Genomic DNA, 21,770 nt, shown 5'->3' with positions numbered 1-21,770 from the left:
GTACCTGACACTGGCCCAGAGGACACTGGTGACACTTATGTCCCTTCCCTACGGTGGCATCTCTCCTGCTAGTGTGCCCCCCTTCCCACGTAAATCCTGCTAGCCCATCAGCCCCGTGCTAGCCAAGTCCCATGCAGGCAGGGAATCTCCATGCTCTCTGTTCCACCAGACAAGGCTTAAAGCCACACACCCCATGACACCTGAGCACACGGTGGGTGCCCAGTCAGGAACATGACCCCTCCTCCTTCCTACCTCCCACAGCACAGCCCTCCCCCGCCAACCCAGCTACCCCTACCCTCAGCTCCCAGAATAGCCTGTGACCAGGGCTGGTCTGTGGTCAACAGCCCAGGAGTTTCCCTGGAGGGGCCTTGGGTAAGTAACCCTTAGGAAAACATCGCAGAATCAGAAAGCTGAAGGCACCAGGGCCTGAGCTGGTGGGCAGGTCCCTCTGGCCCCTCCTCTACTCCAGGCTGGACCACTCAGGCCAGGCCAGGGTGGGCAGTGCAGTAGGAGAGGCAGGCTGGGTGTCTGTGGCCTGTGCTGCTCCCCTTTCTCCCATCCCGGAAGGAGTCCTGGACCCTTCTGGAATGTTCTCCAGCCCCTTTCCTCCCCCATCTCAACTTCAACCTCAAGGCCCCCCCCCCCCCGCTTCCATATACTGGCTCTTCCAGGCCCTGCCCCCGAGCAGAGGCATTTCCAGTTCTGCTGCCCAGGACACCACCCCACAGACCTCCGAGTTCCCATTCGCTCACGAGCAAGCTTCTATTCCAATGTTGCTTTCTCAGGCTCCTTCCCTGACCACCCAGAGTGTGGGGTTCCCTTTGTGCTGTACCTCGTTTTCTGCATAATTCCAGTCACCACCTGACACATTAGCTACTGGCTTATTGGAGTGCCATCTTGTGGGAGGAAAAAGCCCAAACCATTCCCGGAGCAGTGACCTGACCTGGCCTGGCCTGGCCCAGACGTTGAGGTGGGGCCTTGTGTGTGGTTGTGTGTGCGTCTACTTATATATGTGCATGTGTGTGTGTCTCTGCATGTGTGTCTGTGTGTCTACTGTGTGTGTCTGCATGTGTATGTGTGTGCGTGCCTCTCTGTGTGTGTATCTATGTCTATGGATATGTCTCTGTGTGTGTCTGTGTATATGTTTGCTTTTTGTGATTTCCATGGATGAATCAATTGAACCAAATCAAACTAATCCTCAGACAAATTATAAGAACTAGGCGGGAAGATCCAGTCCAGCTTTTCATACTGTCCCCCTGTGGCGTGTGCTCTGTCTTCAAAGGCTTTTTTCACATGTGTCACCTTAGTTTGTTGACATCTGACCCCACATTGGATGGTGGTTTGTCATCTCTTTTTTGAGCACCTGCTCTGCAGGCCCCAGGGCAAAGCTGTGCACAGGCATCTGAGGCTCCTGAATTAATGGATCGCATGCATTTTGGGGGAGACAAACAGTAAATCAGGACAGAAGATGGTATTTCAGATAGCAATGGGTACTGCTAGGAAAATCAATAGTCGGGGGCACTTCAAAATTATCTGGTTAGTGACACAATGCTTTTCTAAGGTGACAGTTGAGATGAACCCAGAACCAGGAGAGGGAGCCATCCAGTGGTGAACAGAAGAGTCCAAGTAACATAGGAGGTGGGGGGCTGGGGGTGAAATAAGCTTTGGGGATGCCCCACACCTGATGTCCACGGCTCGTGGGGCCAGCCCACCAGACATCCACCCCGAGGACATTGAGCATGGGAGGACTGGTGGGGCTCGCAGGCTATTGGACACGGAGGCCAAGAGAGACGCTCGCTGGGCTGGGAGACCACAGACCTAAGCTCCTTCCTGCCACATGGCAACTCCTTGCTCCCCCTCCCCCAAATGGGGCAGGGGGCTACTTCTCAACCTCCAACTCAGTGCGCACATCATTCCCTGGGCCCCCTGGGTAACCCTGTCCAAAGTCACCTCCTCTGCACAAAAATGGTGCCGTCCTTGTGAGGGGTTGGAGAGGGAGGCATCTCCAACTCCGAGGACAAAAGTCTCCCAAGTGCTCCATCTCCTGGGTCAAATCCACCTTCCTCTTCTTGCCGCCCCCAATCTCCAGCTCCAGGAAGGCTGAGCCCAGTCCTCTCACTTATTTCCAAAGGCCTCAGAGACACTGGCCAGGTGGTCGGGCACCCCCTTCACTTAGCAGATGTGCAGTGGGGTCCTGCTCAGTGTGAGGCACTGGGCCAGGCGCCAGACTCAGCGTTGAGTCACAGGGACGATGCACCCTGAATGCACCGGAGAGAGAGAGCTGAGGTCTGCAGAGGGCGGGGAGCCGCCCCCATGGCACAGTGACTGAAGGAAACAGAGGGCTGCCACCCTGGGCGCCCACCAGAGGCTGCCCCCCTTCTGTGTCCCACTGGAGAGGCTGTGGTTGGGGAGATTCTTCCCATTTCTGGGTGGGGGAGGAGAATCTGTGTGCTTGGAGCTAGACGAGTGTGTGACGTCTTCCCTGGCCTGATTCACTCACCTCCCTAACTATGACTTTGGGCTGACATTCACACTCGTATTCCCTATTGGGGCCTGGGGGTCCCGGAAGATGTGTGTGCCAGAAGAGGCCCCGTTGTCGGTGCCCCTGGGTGTGGGTGGGCCATCCATCCCGTGCATCTGGGAGGCAAATCACACACACACACTCTGCCCGGCACAAAGTGAGGAGGTGCCGCCTCACAAACACACTGCGACCTCTCAGTGCCCAGCCAATCCTTGCTCGGGGTGCTAGCGCCGCCAGAGTTGAGGCACAGGAGTGGCCCCCCAGTGTGAAGTGGGTGGGGCTCCAGCTGGGTGCCGGAGCCTCGAACAGTCCCCCCGATTTGGGTCAAATACAGCACTCTTCTCATTCTCTATGACGGCGTCCCCACCCCCACCCCAGTTCTCCGGCTGCAGGGCGCTTGGGGGCCCGCCCAAGCCCAAGCCGGGGGCTTGGGGCACAAGGTCGCCGTCTGGTGGTGCAGATGCCCAGCGGCTCTGGGGAGGGACTTGGCCTGGGTTCTGGGCCTCGGGAGGAGCCGAGAGGCTACAGCTGGTGGCAGCCGGCCCCAGGCTGGCGGGCAGAAGTCCTGGGTGCAGCGGCCCAGCGGGAGGGCCCATCCACAGTGCCCGCAGCGGCGCGGCGCTCATCTCCTGCTGCACGAGCCGGGCATGAGGGACCCCGCGCCCTCCAACCTTCCTCTCTCGGGTGTCTCCGTTTTCTCTCGGCAAGCCACGGAAGAAGGCGCCCTCTCCTTAGCGGGCCCGGAGCTGCAGAGGCATCGCGGGGCGCGGCCGAGGGGAGGAGAAAAGAGAAAGGGAGCGGAGTCGGCTGGGGCCCGGCAGTGACTCGCGGGGCTGCGGCTCCGCCAATCTGCGGGCGCTGACGCGGGGGGCGGCTCCGCCGTGCTCGGATATCTGCCCACCCGGGGCGCGGGGCACCGAGAGGCTCGGCCGTGCGGACCCTGCACTCTGGGGACGCCGCTGCACCTGCCGGGGATCTCGCCTGCCGCTCCGTGTGCCCCCCAACCCCCCGCGCTCGCCCTGGGCTCAGACCCCGCGGCCCTGCGCCCTCGTTCTCCTCCAGGTCCCCGCCTCCGGGCCGCAGCCTGAGAGAGCCGAGCCCTGCCCTAAGGAGCCGCCCCTTCTCCGCCGGGCCAGCCCGGCGCCTAGCGCGGCCCACGGAGCCGCGGATCGGATTGCAACGCGCGGTCATCACCACCATCCCCAGCCCGCCGCGCCCTGGCCGGAATGGGCCGCAGCGTTGGGCCCCTGTGCGCCTGATGAGCGCGGCCCGGGCCCCAGGGACCCGAGCCGGCCACTGCGTGAGCAGGGCCTCATCCGGCTGCGGCCCCAGCTCCGCGGATAAGGGCCGCTGGGCCCGGCCGCTGAGGGCGCGGCCGCTCAGGAGAGACGAGAGGGAACGGCCCCGAGATGGCTCGGCAAGCGGGCGCTTTGGCGGTGGGCGCCTTACACGTGGTGCGGGCCCGGGGACAGCCCCGGAGCTGGTAGCTGTCCGACGCCAGATGGACCTTGACCCGAGCCGCAGCACCGCGTTCGTGCCCAGCCGACACTAGAGGGGCACGCGCGGAGCACGCTCCGGAGGCGCTCGGCCGCGAGGATGATCCCGCTGCGCCGGTTTCGTGCGCTCATCCTGGCGGTGTTCCTGGCGGCCTGCGCGCTGCACATCGTGCTGGACCTGCTGCCGAAGCTGGGACGGCGCGCGGCTCGGCCCTCCGGGGAGCCCGGCTGCTCCTGCGCGCAGCCCGCGGCCGAGGCGGCGGCCCCCGGCTGGGCCAAGGCTCGGGGACGCCCCGGGGAGCCTCCGGCCCCCGCTTCCGCCGCCGCGGGAGACTCGGGCTGGCCCAACAAACACACGCTTCGCATCCTGCAGGACTTCAGCTCCGACCCTTCCTCCAACCTCACGTCCCACTCGCTGGAGAAGCTGCCGCCTGCAGCCGAGCCGGCCGAGAGTGCATTGCGGGGCCCGGATCCCGGCGCCCCGAGACCTCGTGACCCAGCGCACCGGCCGCTGCTCCGAGACCCTGGCCCCCGTCGGTCGGTGCCACCCCCAGGCCCCAGCGGAGACGGCTCCCTCTTGGCCAGGCTGTTCGAACACCCACTGTACCAGGTCGCGGTGCCTCCGCTGACGGAAGACGACGTCCTCTTCAATGTGAACAGCGACATCAGATTTAACCCCAAGGCGGCGGCGGAGAGTCCCAACTGGTGAGTGGGGTGGGGTCCCCTCCGGTGGGTGCCTGGCAGGCCCGATCCCTAAGGCAGCCACGAGCCCTCTGAGGATCAAAGCGGACCTGTGTGTCCCTTCCACATCCAAGGCATTGTGTAAGAGGCCCAGAGCCCCTGGGAAGGGCCGCGGCTCTTTGTCTCCAGATGATTGACTGCCCCCTTGAGAAGGGCTGCGGGCTTGGGAGCTGTTCCGGGTTGCCACCGGCCTGAAGGCAGAGCGGGGGAGGGTCAGTGCTGCAGGTACAGGAAAGCAGAGCTGGCCTGCGTGGCCCTGGCCACTGGCTTGGGTGACATCAGGCAATGAATGAAGGAGGTGGCAGGGCCCCTATCCTTTGCCTGGGGAGCTGCTGGCTGCCAAGCTGTCAGACACGTGGCGGCATTGCTCTGATGGACACGTCAGAAGGTCTGGACAGACCCAGTGATCCAGTCAGTGAGAACAGCATTAGCAGAGGGGCGTGCAGGGCCAGAGAGTCTAAGGAAGGTGCTCTCCCAGCCAGTGTGTGGGCTGCAGCCAGCCTTGGAACAGTGCCAGCTGCAAGGGGGTGACAGCCTCATTTAGGGGGAGACCCATCCCCCTGGAGCATCTCTTGAAACTGTACTGATTTAAAACCCTTCCCCCAAGGCCCTCCTCAGCCACCAAGATCAAAATAAGCAGATGCTGCAACCTAGGGTAGTGAAATATTAACTAGCAGCATGGCCAGAATAAATAACTGCCTGCAAAAAGTTACCCAAGGCACCAGGGGAAAGGCCAGGTTTCCAAAACATTTTAGAAAATCCTTTCTCCTGTGAAATTTGATCAGGCCCAGTGTTTTCTGTCTGAACACACTAAGGGGTTGGTTTGGTGGACTCTGGGCTTTGCCTGCTGGCCAGGTTCAAGGAAATGCTCAGAAACTTGAGAATTGGCGCCGTGGCCTGGACCTGTGGCTCATCGCAGGACAGACAGCCAGTGGCCAGTGAGGGAGCCACCTGTCGTGTCCATCGGGGGACAGGAGTTAGGGCCGAGAGGCCTCACTTGTAGATGAATTAGCACCAAGGAAAGCCCGCTTTTCCCTCCAGTGCAGCAGCACACAGGCCTGCCCTCCCCAAGCGGCCCTGACTCGGGCAGAAGGCAACCCGGCGGATGGCAGGCCCTGTCTTTGGGCCTTGGCTGAAGTGAGTGCCTGCCTCCTTCCTCTCTCCCCACCCAAGACTGATCTCATTACAATTAAATTTAGCCTCTTGCATCACTCCTACCCCAGGTGGTTAGAACTAAAGCCGTTCCCAGGGAGAGTTTCTGACAGACTGGGCGTGTCTGTGACTTGCACACAGTCTGTGGTCAAAGATGAGTTCTTTCTTCTGCCCCCGGGAAGGGCCGACAGCCTCTTGCACCCCAAACTGACATCATGCTTGTCAGGCTGTTTTGGTGACCCCAGGACAGACACGGTGGGGCCTGGTGCTGACGTCCTGGGTTTGGTCCTGCTTTAGTTATAGCTGTCTGGGCGGCTCAGGGGTAAGTAAGCATTATGGTCTCCAGGTATGTTATTAGTTGGTAGAACACAGCCCCAGGAAAAGTGTGGACTGTGCAGCATCCTGCTGGAGCCGGACGGCGCTGAATAAGTGTACGTTCATTTGGATCCAGAGTTAACACCTTGGCACCCGCGGCCAGCTCCCCGGCGCTCTGCTCTCTGCTGACTCTGGGTCACTCACTTCCACAGGCCACCCGGAGGTCCTGAGGACGAAGCGTTCTTACCCACCGGGGAGGCAGCCGTGGACGCCTATCCCAACTGGCTCAAGTTCCACTTGGGCATTAATCGGTACGAGCTGTACTCCAGGCGCAGCCCAGCGGTCGAAGCGCTGCTGGGTGACCTCGGCGCGCAGAAGATAACCAGTGTCGGTAGGTGCCCTCGCTGTGCCTTTCAGAGCGGTCGGCCTGCTGGGCCTGGCAAGCCCAGAAGCGTTTGCCTTGCGGAGCATCACTGCCCGGGAGGTCTACGCCCCCGCTGTCCACACAGAGGCACCCGAAGGCTTTGAGGGCAGGGACCCCCGAGGGCCGCCTTCTGCTGTCCCCAGATGAGTGAGGGCATGGCCATGCCACACAGCCCTTCCTATTGCATGCTGCCTCCCCACCTGAGCAGGGGCACAGCACTTTCTAGGTCACAGATGCCCCCCACATGGGTAAGGAAGGAACAGCCCTGGGGGCCGCGGCCCTCCCTCGGCGTGGCGGGAGACACAGTGGAGCACTGAGTCTTCTTGTGCTGGACCAGCATCCAGGCTCAGCCAGGTGCTCTTGTGAGATCATGTGGATGAGGGTGACCAGGGTGGGGGCCATGCAGCTGGCATCCCAAGGCAGTGCTTTGGGGGTCCTTTGGGACCCGCTGCATCGGACAAGAAAGGGCTCCGGGCACTGGTTTCAGGGGAACATGTCAGCACTCGGGCCTGTGGGCAAGAGTTCGTGAAGGTCCCTGTCAGTCACTGGTGGCTTGGACAGGCAAGGGGGATAGGCTGCGGCCCTGGGGTGGGAACAGTCCCCAGGGGCTTTGCAAGGGCACTTGGCCACCGGGGGTGGAAGGACGGTGGTGGCGGGTGGGGGGACATATGAGTGCAGGTCCCCACGCTATGTCATAGAGCAGGCAGTTCCAGCTGCTTCTTGGTATCTGGTAAGCAGCCCTGATGCTGAAAGGTCACCTGGGTTCTGTCCAGGTGCTGACAGAGGGGATATACATGTGACCTATGACACTGGCAGGGATTTTTCAGAGTTCTCTGGAGGTTTTTGGCTCTCTCTGCCTGGCTTCAGCTGTGTGCTGGGCACTCAGCTAGCATGGAAAGAAGGACTTGCAGCTTCTCCCAGCACGTGACTGTCCACGCTCGGGGAAGGGGACTGGCCAGAGCAAGCTGGTGGTCTCCCCCACTTGCTTCCTGCCCAGAAGGGATGTGAGCACCTCCCCAAGTCCAGCGCTCCCCCCGCCCCCCACGGGAAGCTCAGCCTCCATCCTGTCCCTCAGCCCAGGGCTTCAGGCTATGCTGGGAAGCAGCCGTGTGAATGACAGGACTGTCTGGTAGACATCCCCAGCTGGTGTCCCTGTCACTCCTGTGAACAGCTGAGACTGTGAGAGAAACATCCGGTGCACTGAGTCTGCTCAGCGGGCTTTCCTGGCACCTCCAGTATGACACCCTTTTTCTGGGTGGTGGGCACTTGGGAGTGAGTCCAGCCTCTGGATTCTGCTGCCTCCTGACCTGAGTCCAAGGGGACAGGAAAGACTCACACTGACCAGGTGTAGGTACCACACAGACAAAGTCTAGGAGCGTTTAGAGAAGAGATGACCTCTGGAAGGAGGAACAAGGAGGGCCCTCTGTAAGGGGAGGCACAGACTGTTCTTAAGTGAACTGTAAGCTTTCATCACAGGTCCTTCCACGGGAGGGCGGGGCTATCCGGGACAAAAAATGAGAACAACAGTTTAAAACTAGAAGGGTTTTAGGGAAGTGCAAAATTCCTGTTAAAGAGCCTGCTGCTCCCCGTGTGCACTGCTCTCTGCCTCAGTTTTCCCATCTGTCTAATGGGCTCATGCTGGAGAACGTTGCATCTGACTCTAATAAGATGGTGGATGTGAGCACGCTTGGGAAATGCTGTTGTGCTTTGCAGGGTGGGCTTCCACGGCCACTCCCTTGAGTGCAAATGCAGGGTCTAGGGTAGAGGGAGGGCTGCAAGGACGCAGAAGCAGACCAGCCAGTTCTCGGCACACTGCTCTATGCAGAGGGCAGAGCTCAGGAGCTCAGGGAGCAGCTGCAGGGAGGATGGGCCTCCCAGGCTCCCAGGCAGTTTTGCCGCTCCTGGCATCCTCCGCAGGGGCCTGGCCTTGGGGCACCTCACTCCCTTTGTTTCAACTGTCCTGGGCAGTGGTGCCTAAGCTGCTTGGCATTGCTGTGTGGTGGACAAAGCCCGTGGCTTGGGATCCAGCCACCCCAGCCTTTTGGCTTGGTGTGACCTCGGGTGCCCATCTGTCTCCTACGGGTTGTCTGATCTGACCTCACTCACCCCTAACCCAGTCTGTTCCTTGGGGCGGAGGGTCCGTCAGAGCCAGACTGGTCATTCACCGTCATTCTGCAGGTGTCCAAAAGTGCTGGAAGGTTGACTGATGGGTCCAGGTGCTGTCCCCACCCCCACCCCCCTAGCAGAACAGCAGGCCTGGTGAGAGCCTTGTCCCACCAGTCACAAGCCAAAGTGACTTTGGGCAAATGCATTAACCCCTCTGGCTTCCGGCTGCTCACGGGAACACGGGGATGGTTGTAACCTGGACTCTATAGTTTCTGAAATCCAAATGTAACTCATTTGACAGCAAACCTGACTCAAACTGAACGTACGTGGGACAAACCCTAAATCAGTGAGGCTCTTCATGCACCCTCGTTTTTCTCCCTTGGGGTAAATGTGCACACATCCTGAGGAGACTGGAGTGAGTTTAATTACAGGGCTGTGCCCCAGGCTGTTCAGGGTGACACGTGACACCGGTGCCTTTTGTCATCTGAAGTTTTCGAAATCCCTGAACACTTCTGCCCCCTGGAGATTTTGAGGAAGGACGTGATCCCCAGAGACGTCCTTCAGGGGGTGTTGGGAGGCTTCGTGGGTAAATAGACAAAGAGCTGCAAGCAGCACCAGGCAGCCCTGAGAGGGCAGAGCCCCTGTGCCCGGGGTGGCCGGTGCAGCCGGGCCGGCTCCTGGAGAAGGGCCGCAGCCCACACTTGGCCCCCGTCTCCCTGCTGCCTCGGGCCTAAACGCACCCAAGTAAGATCACAATTGTGGGAAGGCCCCTCACCTGTGAGCAGAGTGCTGCCCACACGCCGCTCAGGTGTCCAGGCCGAGGTCTGCAGGCGGCAGGAGAGGAGCTGGCCCAAGGCCAGGTGGCACTGTCCCTTGGTGCCCTCTACTGAGTGCACACTTTCCGGCAGGTGGCCACCCCCACATCCAGCTGGACGTTTGGTTGAAAACCCAGCTGAGAGAGACAGCCCCTGGCTATGGCCCCTGGCTTAGCAGGTCCAGCTGGGCAGGTTTGGAGACTGGGGTCCATAGATAGGAGCTATGTGCTGCTGGTGGCGAGGCCCCTGCCCTTGCCCCTGGCATTGCTGTGACCTGGAGGACCCTCGGGAAGCCTGGACGGCAGCCCCTTCAGGGGAGCCCAGAGGCTGCCTCAGAATTCAGAGCACGAAGTAGAAGAAAAGAAAGACATGGAAGTCACAGTGACCCATGGTGGTAGCGTAAGAAAGATTCTAAATTTAAAGAGCTGGAAATCCAACCCACCTTCTGACGGCCATTCTACAAATAGGGAAACTGAGGCCTCCAAGAGGGACGCTGCGCTGGCACATCTCTGCCTCCTCAGCCGGCTGGCCCGGGCTGGCCACTTTTATCTTTGACTTGCTCATCTCATTACTGAACGGAGCTGGAAATGTAACGGAGCATGATGCTTGCAAGGTCCCCACAGGTTTCTCTCAGGATGATTCTGCTAAGTGCCCAGCTTAGAACCGCGCATGAAGCCAGCAGAGTACTCACCGTGGCTCCTGCCGCTTGGAACGTTTTCACCCCTGAAAAGGCTTGAGTCGTCACCTCCTCTGTTCAGCAGGAAATCAGGCATGTCGCGCGTCTGCTCAGGGATGAGAATTAAGTCGCCATCATGCACAGTTATGGACGCAAAGAACAAACGGCTGAGTGAACGAGTCTGTACTTGGAAAGAAGGAGCCACACTGGCCTGAGGATGGGCCACCTCCGGCCGGCAGTGCACAGGGCAGGGGCAAAGCCGGTCGGGGCCTGCACAGCAGAGAGCAGCTCAGGAGGGACAGGAGTCCTGGGCACCGATTGGCCCAGCTGGGATCCACGACTGGCTGGCCCCCAGGAGCAAAGGCTGCTGCCGGGGCCGCGCTCGCTCGGCCGCTGCCCCGGGTTCCCGGGGACCGCTGGTTCTAGTCAGAGGGGGGCTCCTCAGGAAGGCAGTTCCAGCCAGAAAGCTCCCCCTTGCACCTCGGGTCCCAGTCTTCAGGACCTGGCCTGGGCCTGGAGAAGGAGAGCTGAAAATGCCCAGTTCGCCTGACGGACATGGAGGCCCAGTGCTGGAGGGGCCGTAGACCATCCCAGAGCATGACTGTGAGGGCGCGGGAGGGGGCCGCAAATAGCTGAGCCCTCCCCAACTCTCCTCCCAGCCTCTAGTGCAGGGGTGTCCAAACTTTTTTTTCAACGTTTTTCACCAAGGCCATATGCGGTAAAATACACCAACAGCCGGGCCACTCACTCGAGGTGAAGTACGTCTTGCCTCACCTGGTTTATTTAAGTAAACTAAATACATTTTTGGAATTTTCTGCGGGCCGATTAACAATGGGTTGCGGGCCGCAGTTGGCCCGCGGGCCGCAGTGTGGACGCCCCTGCTCTAGTGGAAGCTCCAGAAGCGAATCCCACTAGGTGTTACCCCAGCATCACCCCGCCCGCACCTCTCCACTGGGCAGACGGCAGCTGCGGCCCCAGAACCCAGCACGTGTGTCTTCCAGTTGTGTTCCTTCCAAGTCTAGGACTGGTTTCCACCATGGCAGTGTGGTCATTTCCCTTTTGAGTAAATATAATTTTCAAAATGAAAGTGAGCTATCTCTAGGGGAAGCATGGCACCGACAGCAGTCCAGGCTGGCGGCAGTCACGGCCCAAACACCCAGGGTGTTGTGCGGTGGACAGAATGTGCACAGGTGAGGCGGACAGGACACCTGCCAAGGCCCAGAGCGCAGGCCGCGGTCACTCAGCCTCTCCCGGCCCGTCAAGTGGGAGCAGACACCCATGCTGCTTGTCCCCTCAATGCCAGCCCCAGGCGCCATCACCGATGTGAGTGGACGCACCCCAGCCCTCTCCATGAGCCCAGGTTCTCAGTGGCCAAGGTCAAGGCCAAGGTAGAAGAAGCCCTGCATGGCCACCCAGGAGTGGGGGACACTGTCAACCTCCACTCCCCATAGGGTGAGGAAGGCGGGGTGAGGAAGAACAGGTGACCTAAATGCTCCTGGTGTCACACTCTCCAAATCTGAGCCGTCCTTGGGCAAGGCCCTCACTTCCTCGGACCCTTAAACCAAGGCAGTGGCTGTGAAAACACCTGTGACCCCTAATGACAGCCTTGCTTCACATTGACATGACCTTGGCCAAGGGTGGTGACGTCAGAGACTCCCATTGGAGGCCGGGCAGCGCCTCCCGCGTGGACGTGTTTGTGTGGTCCACAGATCTCTAAGAAATGGGATCAGTGCATTTGAAAGTGAGGAGGTGGCCCATCAAAATACAGTTGAGGATTCTCATTCGGGATGAGGGGACCGGTGGTGCTGGCTTTGGTGTCCACAGGAAAGAAAGGGCTGAGTGGTAGCTGTGCCCAGTGTGCAGGACCCAGGTCTCGTCCCGAAAGGATCGAGGGGGCACAGGATGAACCAGGGGCACATCACAGGGTCCTGTGTCTCCCGCGCCTTGTCCCCAGCTGGGCACGGGGGTGTTGGGGCTCCAGCCCAGGCGTCACACCTTTCTCCTTGGTTCTCGGTTTCACTTGCTCTTTCCTTGGTGGGGGACTCCTAGGGCGTGGCGGCATCTGTGGGGATCTCCTGAGGGGCACATCCAGTGGTTTTCATCCTGCGCTTGGTCCTGGGGAAAGTTGGTGAGCAGTGCACGTGGGCTAAGAGCTTCATCCCATAACACACTATGGTGACCTATTCATGTATGTTAACATGTAGAAATGATGCATGTTCTCAATGACCATTAATCAGTGTTAATTAATAGGGCACATTGACACAGAGCTGGGGGGATGGCCCTCCGGGGACGCCGGGAATGACTGAGCTGACACCACAGTCCGTACAGTGGGACCCTCTGGTGGGAGGTGGGCTGGGCAGATAGGCAGTGGAGGGGAGAGCTTGTACAAGAGGCGCCGGAGGGTGTGGTGCTGCTGGGTGTTGTGGAGACGGCCTGGGTGCCCTGCGTGCTGCTGACGACGGCGGTGTGTGGGGAGAAGGCAGCAGATGGCTGAAGGGGACTTCCGGGCACGTGGCTGCTGGGTGTCGCCAAGACAACCCGGCCTTAGCCTGGCTTCCTGCCCGTGGTGGGCTTACCCCTCAGTTGGGTCCCTCCCTGGGGCTGTGGTTGGCCGGGCTTTGTTGGATCTCTGTCCACAGGGACACGTGCAGACCCATCCGGGTGAGGGCACATCCAGAGGCTCTCGCCCAGGGCCTCTGTGGGCACCTCCTCTGAGCACCACTGCTCTCATGACACCTCCCCTCAGCTCTGGGCAAGGTGTCCTGAGTCACGACTCTCGCTCTGTCTTAAGAAGAAACCCCAAACTTACACCGTCCCTCTCAGGCCTGCGCGGTGTCCTGGCTTTGTGCCCTCAGCCTGCGGACGCGTCTGCCTCTGGCCCCACCCCAGACCAGTACCTTGGCTTTGCCAGGACATCAGGCGTGGGTGTGTGGGTTTCTGTAGGGAGACTACACCACTTTTAGAGCAGAATCCCAGCTGTGTATCTGAGACTGCAGCCTGGCCGGGTGCATGGCGGACATCTGTGGGAGGGCACAGACCCCAGACAAGAGAAAGATGGTGCCCAGGGCAGGTCGCAGGAGGCTGGCGTGTCTGGACTCCTCCTCAGTTGCTGGGAGAGTCTGATGCCCTGACTTCTAATGACGTATTTGCTCTGTGGGAGGAGCTGGTAATCCACTGGGGCAGCAGTGCAGATGGGACTTGCTTCCAGAATAAGAACGATTAAAGGAACCAGATTTGCATACTGTTTTGTTATTAAGAAAAATCAGGACTATAAGCCCTGGTAAGAGCTGGTGTACTGTCTCTCATTGGCCCAGGAAGGAATAACTAAATCCAGTGACCCCAGTTATTAAATGGATGTTGGGGACATCAAATGGGGCTGAATCATGCCATTAATTTTTTTTAATAATCACTGCTGTCTCCATCTTACTGAAAACATAATAAGTGTTCATTGTAGAAATTTAGAACACACAGATAAGGGCGAAAGGGAGTTAAAATCCTCGGCCGCTCTCTCTAAGGAGAGGACTGCTGAGCTTCGTCTCCTGTCTGCGCCCCGTCTCACACTCACTCACCCACTTACCACCTTTCACAAGAGAGCCATTCAGGGAGCCTCATGCGCTCTCGGCCTAAGGATCAAACAGAAGTCCTGGCACCGCTAAGAGGGCTGACGACTCCGTCTCGAGAGATTATCGTGCAGTGTCCATCCACCCCCAGGCCCAGGCACTCTTGGGGATTTCCAGTGTTTTGGAGTGGGGTGGCAGTTGTTGGTGGCTTTGTTTTCCTGAAGGCGCACAGGCTGGGAGAGCTTCACTGACAGACCAAGTCCCGCACTGATCTTGGGGCTGTGACTCAGGGCCCCTTCAGACCCAGCCAGGCTGTCCCGCCAGTGGCTGGGGCAGATGCTGCATAGGAAGGGATTGGGACAAGTGGCCGGGCTGGAGCCTGGACACAGTGTCTGGCCTTGGTGCCCACAGAGGCCATGGGAGCCACTGAAAACGTGCAGGGAGCTCAGACCTCCTGGTCGTTCTTTGCAGCTTGTGACAATGTGCCGTTTGAATATGCCCCGTGCTGGCACCCCTGTAGAGGTGGTGGTGGTGTCCTAGGAGATGGGTGTCATCCCCATGTCACCCGTGAATGGAACCCTGTGTTGCCAACTCCAATAGTTTGTCTTGACCTCCTATCACACTCCTGTGGAGGAGGCTGCGCAGTGTCTCGAGCCCCCTTTAATAGAAGGGAAACCGAGATTAGGAAGAATGGGTTCCGAGGGTGCCCAGCCACAGGAAGCTGCGCACATTCTGCTCGGGCCTCACGGCTGCCCCACGACAAAGCCCTGCAGTACGGCTCCCTCAGGTATGACACCCTGTCTGTTTTCGTGATCATGTCCACCCTTCTCACCTCGGCTCTTTCCCAGACCCCAGTAGCCCCTTCCTGACCCTGAACTGTTCTCATGTCCCAGGGCTTGGTCCTGGACCCTCGTTCACCACACTCTGCCCCCATGTGAGCTCCTCCATCCGCAGCCTTTGGTCATCTGTGTGGATGGTCCTCACATTTGTACCCACAGCCCAGCCTGCTCGCACAGGGTCTCTCCCGAGTCACCCCAGGCTCTGAGGCCGTGATCTTCTCCTCCAGGCTGATTGCTGCTGCATCACCCAGCCACTCCCGCTGAAACCCGAGGGTCATTCTAGGTCCCTCTCTCCTCCACAACCCACACCCACTCCACCAAATGTTTCCTCAGACTCCCAGATTTCTCCTGAATTTTCCCATTTTCGCCGTCTCTGTCCTCATCAAAACCACCACCGGCTGCCCGACCTCCCGTCCTCCACCCCGGAGCTAGGCCCCTATGCAGCGGGACGTGGGGGGAGGGCAGCACCCACCTGGGTCTCAGTCACTGCTGCCGAGCACCCACCTCTCCTTGGCTGGCGAGACCCCGCTGAGACCTGCACACATGCTCAGGCGTCCTGGCCACTGGATGGGTGGGACCCCGAGTGCTCCCAGGGCTGGAGATATGTCCTTCTAGGCCTGTGCATTTCCCCTGCCTCCCAGCGCCTGTCTGTGACAGCAGCTGAAATGTCACCTCCTGGCCTGTGGCTCGTGCACCAGAGCCTACAGTCATTGAGGTGCCCGTGGTTTACTGGTGTCCTGCTCAGTCGAGCATGGACTCTGGGGGCCACTGTGCCTTGTTCTTCTTGGTCACTCCTGTGATATCAGCATGGCCAGTGGTATGGACACAGAAGGCCTTCCATGAACACTGGACAGGCCGTTGCATGGCCTGCCTTGGGTGGCCTGGAGCCCACCCCTTGCAGAGGTTGGCCAGCTGAACTCCTGGGGCTGCCACAGCCAAGCTGCCCGCATGGAACCCTGAGTACCTTCCATCCGCAGTCAGGGGAGAGCAGGTCCCTTCATGAAGTCTTTAGGCTTCACAGCTGATAGGAAGCCAGGGCAGTGCTTCCAGAGGCTTCCACCCATCATGGCGTCCTCTGGAGGCCCTGGGAGCCCCCTTGGATGTGAGGAGCTTCCAGCCAAGGGGTCTTCAGGGTCTCCTCACATTAACCCTGCTCAAGTTTCCTCGAGGCACCAGAAATGTAGACGGGGCCCTCAGTGGTGTGTGTGGAAGTGTGTGTGGGTGTAGGTGTGGGTGTGAGTAGGTGTGGGTGTGAGTAGGTGTGGGTGTGTGTGGGTGTAAGTGTGTGGGTGTGTGTGGGTGTGACCCATAGAATGTGGTGAAAGCCTTGGCATCAAGAGGTCCTGGGCGCTCTGTAAACCTGAAAGAAGCTCCTGGGGGCGGTGGCATTGCTGGTAGGGTCACGCCTGGCCATTCTAGAACCCAGTTTCTTCATGGGTGATAGTGGGACAGTTTGGCCACAACACCTGAATGAGGGGAGGGCATGTGTCAGCGTCCTTGTAGGAAACCCCTATAAGGGGTTTCCTGTACACCCCCCCCCAGGCAGAAGGGGGCCCTGACCACGTCCAGGGGCCCAGGTTGGGGGGTGGGGGCAAGTACAGAGGTAGCCTCGCTGCCTGCAGAGGGGGTGGGGCAGCAGGTGACCCTGTGTCTTTTACCCCTGCAGCCATGAAGTCGGGGGGCACTCAGCTGAAGCTCATCATGACGTTCCAGAATTACGGGCAGGCGCTGTTCAAACCCATGAAGTAAGTGCCAGGTGCTGGGTGGGCCTGGGGTGCAAGGTGCGCAGAGGGACCCGGAAAGGGGTCCGAGCTAGGGCGGGGGCTGTAGCAGCCACTGTTTCTGGTGGGAAAGGCGATGCTTCCCCAGTGGTGTTTTGGGGTGAACCAAGGGTGAGCGCTCCCGGCTTTCTCCCCGTCCTGGCAATGTGGGCAGCACGGGTCTCTCCCCCTGACCGCCTCCCACCCCCATCCCTGCTAAACGGCTGGATCATTTCTACCCTAGCGAGAGTGACTGTTTTACACAAGGCCCCCCCACCCCCCGAGTGTGGACACTGAAATGCCTCTGAAGGAGGTGACTCTGGCTTGTGCAGCACGTGTCAGGGTCACAGAGTCCCCGTGAAGGGTTAGCAGGCAGAATTGTTCGGTTTGGCAGGCCATGCGATCTATGTGGAGCTGTGGAGGGCAGAGGGCGGCTTCACACTCGGATGCTGCGTCATGACAAGTGACAGGTGGGCCTGGGTCCTTCCACTGAGAGACAGTGGCTGAAAACATGCTTAAGGCATGGCCTCTCGTGTTAGTGGCTGCAGCCTCCAGTCTGGAAAAGCATGTCCAGTGTATTCAGAGCCGCTGGGGAGAGTCCCCTGAGGCCAGGAGGGCTGGCCTGTTCCTCTGAAGGGTCCCTGCGTGAGTCTCTGAGATCACATGTCACCTTGAGGAGTCAGGACACCAGCTGCGGGCAGCACCAGTGCTGAGCTGCGATGGCCTGGGCTGGGCTCTGTGCTGATGGTCACACACCCTGTTGGTCCTTCAGCGCCTCCACCAGTTAGAGGAACTGGCTCATTCTGCCATGTAAAGAAGACAGAACCGGGGCTTGGCGTCGCAGTACAGATCACCCAAGGTCGAACCCAAGCCCGGAGTCCCTAAGTCAGGGTGCCGCCCTCCCCACATGGGCACCGGCACCTCCACGGTCCCAGGAGGAGCTGAGCATACAGGCCTGTGGCCTGGCAGGTCCTGACAGCCAAGCTCCAGAGCTCCCGGGAGAAGCTCAGGCAGCTCACATTGGCCCCCTTCTGCCCGACCTCGCAGCGGACAGGATGTCAGCCCGGCCTCACCAGCAGCTGAAGGCCAAGGCCACAGATGGACAGTCTGGGTGGGGCTTGTGCCTGCCCTCAGCAAAGGCCCGTGTGACCACTGGGTCGAGTGGGGAGGTTTGAGGCCCAGGTTGAAGCCATAAAACGGTTGAGAACCCCAAGGCAGTTGGGGAGACAGGTCTGGAAAGGAAAAGGACGTGTTCATGGCGTACCAGCTAGATGGCCAGAGTCAGCCAGGTGATTGGCGTCCGGAGGTCAGCTGAGGCTGTGGCCCCCGCACACGGCGCAGTCCTGGGCAGGGGGCTCCAGCCGGGCAGGGCAGGTGCCAGGGTCCCTGCCCTTCCTGGCCTGGTCCTCCCACCGTTTCTTGGGGTGGGGCCGAGGCATTCCTGATGCCCGCTCCTCACCTGCTGACCAAACTCTGAGTCTGGTGTTGACGAGTCCCGTGGCCGGCAGCCACTGCTCCCCTGATGATGCTCCCCGATCATGGCCAGTGGCAGGACCCAGGGCCTGCTCCCTGTCCCCCAACAGCTGGGGTTTGGATGTGAGAAAAACGGTGGTTTATAACTGTTGCATTAAAAAGTTAAAATCCACAATTAATAGTTCTCTAAGAAAACTGCGCTTCTGTGAACTCATAATCTTTGTAAATTGTTGATAGAATATCATGAGTTAGTTACTGGTAGTATTTTTCCTCCGAGATCATGAAGGAAAAGTTGGGAGGGTCTGGAAGAGGCCAGTGGGGTCCTTTGTGTGGTGTGTGGGTGAGTGTTTATAGTGTGGTTGTGACATATTTTTAATAGGGGTTGGAAAACCTATAACAGCACATCAGCCTGTGAGTCCCTGGATATTTTTCTTTCAGTGTTAAAGTGATAAGGTTTTTTAACAGCTTTATCAAGATATAACTCACATGTCACACAGGTCGTGCACATGGGCTTGCAGTGCAGGGGCTTCCATCACCACAGTCAGTCTAGATGCTTCTGCCTGAAGCTCTGCAAAGAAGGTCCTCCCTTACCGTCGTCCACAGATTCTGCAGCTTTAAGTGAAACGATGTGTAATGAAACTAGGATCACCACAGGCTGAGTGACAGAAATGAGAGTTACATTCCTAGGGCAGCTTGTCAGCGTCACTAGAGCGCCAACTGTCCAGCTGCCACCCTTGCCCCCAGTTCCTTCTGGCCGTCCTCTCTGCCTAGACAACCAACCGCTCACGCACTTCCTGTCCATGGATTTACGTCTTCTGGAATTCCTAACAAGAGGATCATAGAGCACGTGTCCCTTGTAACCAGCCTCTGTCACTCAGCATCACGTCCTCATCCATGTAGTCGCGGGTGTCAGAGCCTCACTGCTTTTTTTCAAAGGCCGAATGGCAGCCCAGTGTGAGACGGGCCACCTTTACTCATATATCCTCACTTAGTGGGCATCTGGCTTAGTCCCACGTGGGCTGTATTATCCTGCTGCTGTGGACACTCACGGGCCAGTTTTTGAGTGAATGTGTGTTTTCATTTCTCTGGGGTAGGTACCTAAGAGTGGAGCTGTACGTTATCTAGTAACTAAACTGACCGCTCGAGGGGCTGCCAGCCTGTTTCCGCGGTGCTGGCACCACTCTGGGACCCCACCAGCCATCTCCACTAGCTCTTACCACGATTTCCCCTCTGATCACAGCCATTCGTGGGTATGAGGTGGTGTCTGCTTGTGGACCTGACTTGCATTTCTCTGGGGCATCTTTTCATGTGCCTGTTGGCCATTCGTGTATCTTCTTCAGAGAAATGTCTATTCAGGTCTTTTGCCGTTTTTAGTTGGGTTGTCTTTTTGTCAAAGGGTTGTAAGAGTTTCTTATATGTTTCGGATACAAGACCCTTATCACATGTGTAGTGTCCTTTGAAGCACAAGTTTTTAATTTTGAGGATGTCGATTTGTCTGTTGTTACTGCTTGTGCTTCTGATGTGGTATTTAGTTTTAATACTGAAAAGTGTGTATGCAATGAAAATGGCGTGTAGATGATGGGTGTGGCTGAAGTTTTGAAGGACCGGTGTGTCCACAGAGCCAGCAGGCCTGGCAGGGCCGTTCTCGTGAGACCTCCTTCCCCTCGCTGGGACTCAGTTTACCCATCTGTCAGCAAAGGCAGTATAGGAAGAGGTCTTGAGGTCTAAACCCCATTGGATTGGTTCAGCAGATAGGGTACCAGGTCACCTGCAGGACACTGGATGGTGGGACACACCAGAGAGTAGAGGCTCTTTGCAACAAATTTCAACCTGCTTCTTGGAAAGGACCCTTGCAGGCATGCCCACAACCCTGGCTGTGACCACCTCCGAGCAGAAATACTCGTTTAGCCACCCCACCAACACTGACCAAGCCCCGGGACAGACCCAGCTCTGCTGCTGCCCAGGGCAGGCAGACGGCAGTGTGTCTCCACCACTGCAGCCCTGGGAGCACAGGGCCTGGCTCACAGGTGGCGTCCGGGCTGTGCACACACGGCCTAGAGAAGTCCCAGGAGGCAAGTGCTCAGTGCCCTTGTGCAGTGGGCAGCAGGCTCCCCTGCTGTCCTGCTCTTGACTCCTTGGTCCGGAAGAACCAGGTGTGGCCTGGGGTGACAGCTGTGTCTGCAGCCTCAGCTGACGCGTGTCGGCTGCTGTCAGCATGGGAGGGCCACCCCCCACCTCCCTTCTCTGTCCCTCCTTTCCTTCACGTCTCTGAGGCCACCGTGCTGGGTTGTGTGTCACCCCTGAGAAAACTGCTTCCTCACCTCCACGTGCTGATTAGGGCCTGACAGTCTCTGGAGGGACAGGGTCACAGGGCAGCTGGCAGGCCCTTTGCACAGCCAGTCATGTGGCCGTTGGTCTCAACTGTGTCTCAAGGAGGAAGACATTAGGATCAGTGTGAGCAGGGTGTGGGCCGCAGGCCAGGGCTGAGTCCAGAGTCTTGGGTGTGAGGCTGGGCCAGGTGGTCGCCGTCGTCACTGAGAAGTTGGTCCCGCCCCTTTTCCCAGCCGGCTCTGAGCACTGTGCGTAGTGACGAGGACTTAAAACTTGGATGTGTCTCCTGTTTGCTGCTCAGCTGTGTTCACAGTGCACGGGGCAAGGCCCCCAGCCCAGCAGGTCCCATCTGCCTTGGTTTACCTGCTCTCTGCCAGGCCAGGACTTGGCCCAGTGGCTGAGGGTGAAACTCAGCTCTGTGTCCTATGATGCCCAGGACCTGTCCTCTGCCATCTGCTTCGTGTGTGTGTGTGTGTGTGTGTGTCTCCCACAGAAACTACCTGTGAACAGCTGTTTGAGGCCCAGGAATTCCTCATAGCTGAGATGCATAAACAGAGGCGGCTACAGAAAGCTTTTGGGGACAGCGTTTCTCAGTGCGGAAGCCCGGGCCCCCTGCCCCGACTGAGTGTGACCTGCCAGGTCTGACCTCCAGCACAGGCTGGAGAGCTGGAGCCCTGTCTGTCTGTGTTCACGGTGCTGGGTGCCGGCAGCAGAGCTGACACAGCCCCTCAGGTGACAGCTCAGGTCGGCGGGTGGATGACCTTGGGAGAAGACCTGGAGCTGGGCCTTGCATAAGGAGGAGGGCTCTCCCTGGGGGCGGGAACACTTCTAGCTCATGTCCCACACACTGAGGCTTGGGCAAATGAACGGGTTTTGAGGACCAGGGACCAAGCGGTTAGCAGTCTCCAAGTATTTGAGTTCTTCTGATAAATAATTCATGTTTTGTCCCCACTGGTACCCTCACTCAGCCCCAAAGATAAACAGATGGCCCAATAGCTAGTCGCTGGGTAGGGCCCGCAGAGGCCCAGGCCTGGCCAGAAGGGGACAAGGGCCCTTTTGTGGCCACACTCAGCTTGGGCCGGCCTCCAAGCCCGCTCCTGCTCTCACTCTGACTTTCAGGCGCTTCAGCCCCCTCCCCCATGGGGCCACCGGGCCAGGATCCTTAGTCAGATTCTAACCTGCTCCCCCGAAGCCCGTGTCCCACGTGGGCTCAGAGCTCCCGGGCCCCAGGCTGAGATGGGGCCTCCCTGAAAAGCTGTCCCCTTGCAGATCTCAGTGGTTAGGTTCCTCCCTCTGCTGTGCTCCCCCCCCCACCCCCGACCTGGCTCAGTCACCAGTGTCTACTGCAGTGAACTGAGCAGTGAACAGGACGCAGAAGGTGCCACCTGGCGTGGCCATGTAAACAGATAAGCACGGACATTTCCGAGGGTAAATCGTGGCGAGGATTCAAGCTGAGCGACGTGGCAGAGATGGCCTAGGGACAGGCAGGGCCTATCCGTGAACCACGGCGTACCTGGGTCCCTCCCCCAGACACCGCCTGCAGAGCCCGCTCTGGACCGTG

General features: G+C 59.0%; 1 protein-coding gene across 2 annotated transcripts in view; it reads left to right on the top strand.

Moving 5' to 3' along the window:
• Positions 1-3,892: 3,892 nt before the first annotated feature.
• Positions 3,893-21,770, top strand: part of FAM20C (FAM20C golgi associated secretory pathway kinase) — a 34,902-nt gene continuing 17,024 nt past the window's right edge. Inside the window, exons 1-3 of one of the 2 annotated variants that reach the window (XM_033096066.1) lie at positions 3,893-4,722; positions 6,438-6,616; positions 16,312-16,390. In XM_033096066.1, coding sequence (XP_032951957.1) covers positions 4,118-4,722; positions 6,438-6,616; positions 16,312-16,390 — 863 coding nt within the window. In that variant the 5' untranslated portion in view covers positions 3,893-4,117. The remainder of the gene's footprint in view (positions 4,723-6,437; positions 6,617-16,311; positions 16,391-21,770) is intronic. The other variant, XM_033096064.1, reaches the window with a different exon arrangement.

The sequence above is a fragment of the Rhinolophus ferrumequinum genome, chromosome 24, assembly GCF_004115265.2.
Source record: "Rhinolophus ferrumequinum isolate MPI-CBG mRhiFer1 chromosome 24, mRhiFer1_v1.p, whole genome shotgun sequence".
Taxonomy (NCBI): domain Eukaryota; kingdom Metazoa; phylum Chordata; class Mammalia; order Chiroptera; family Rhinolophidae; genus Rhinolophus; species Rhinolophus ferrumequinum.
The sequence above is the reverse complement of the archived record's forward strand: the minus strand, read 5'-3'. Positions and strand labels throughout refer to the sequence as shown.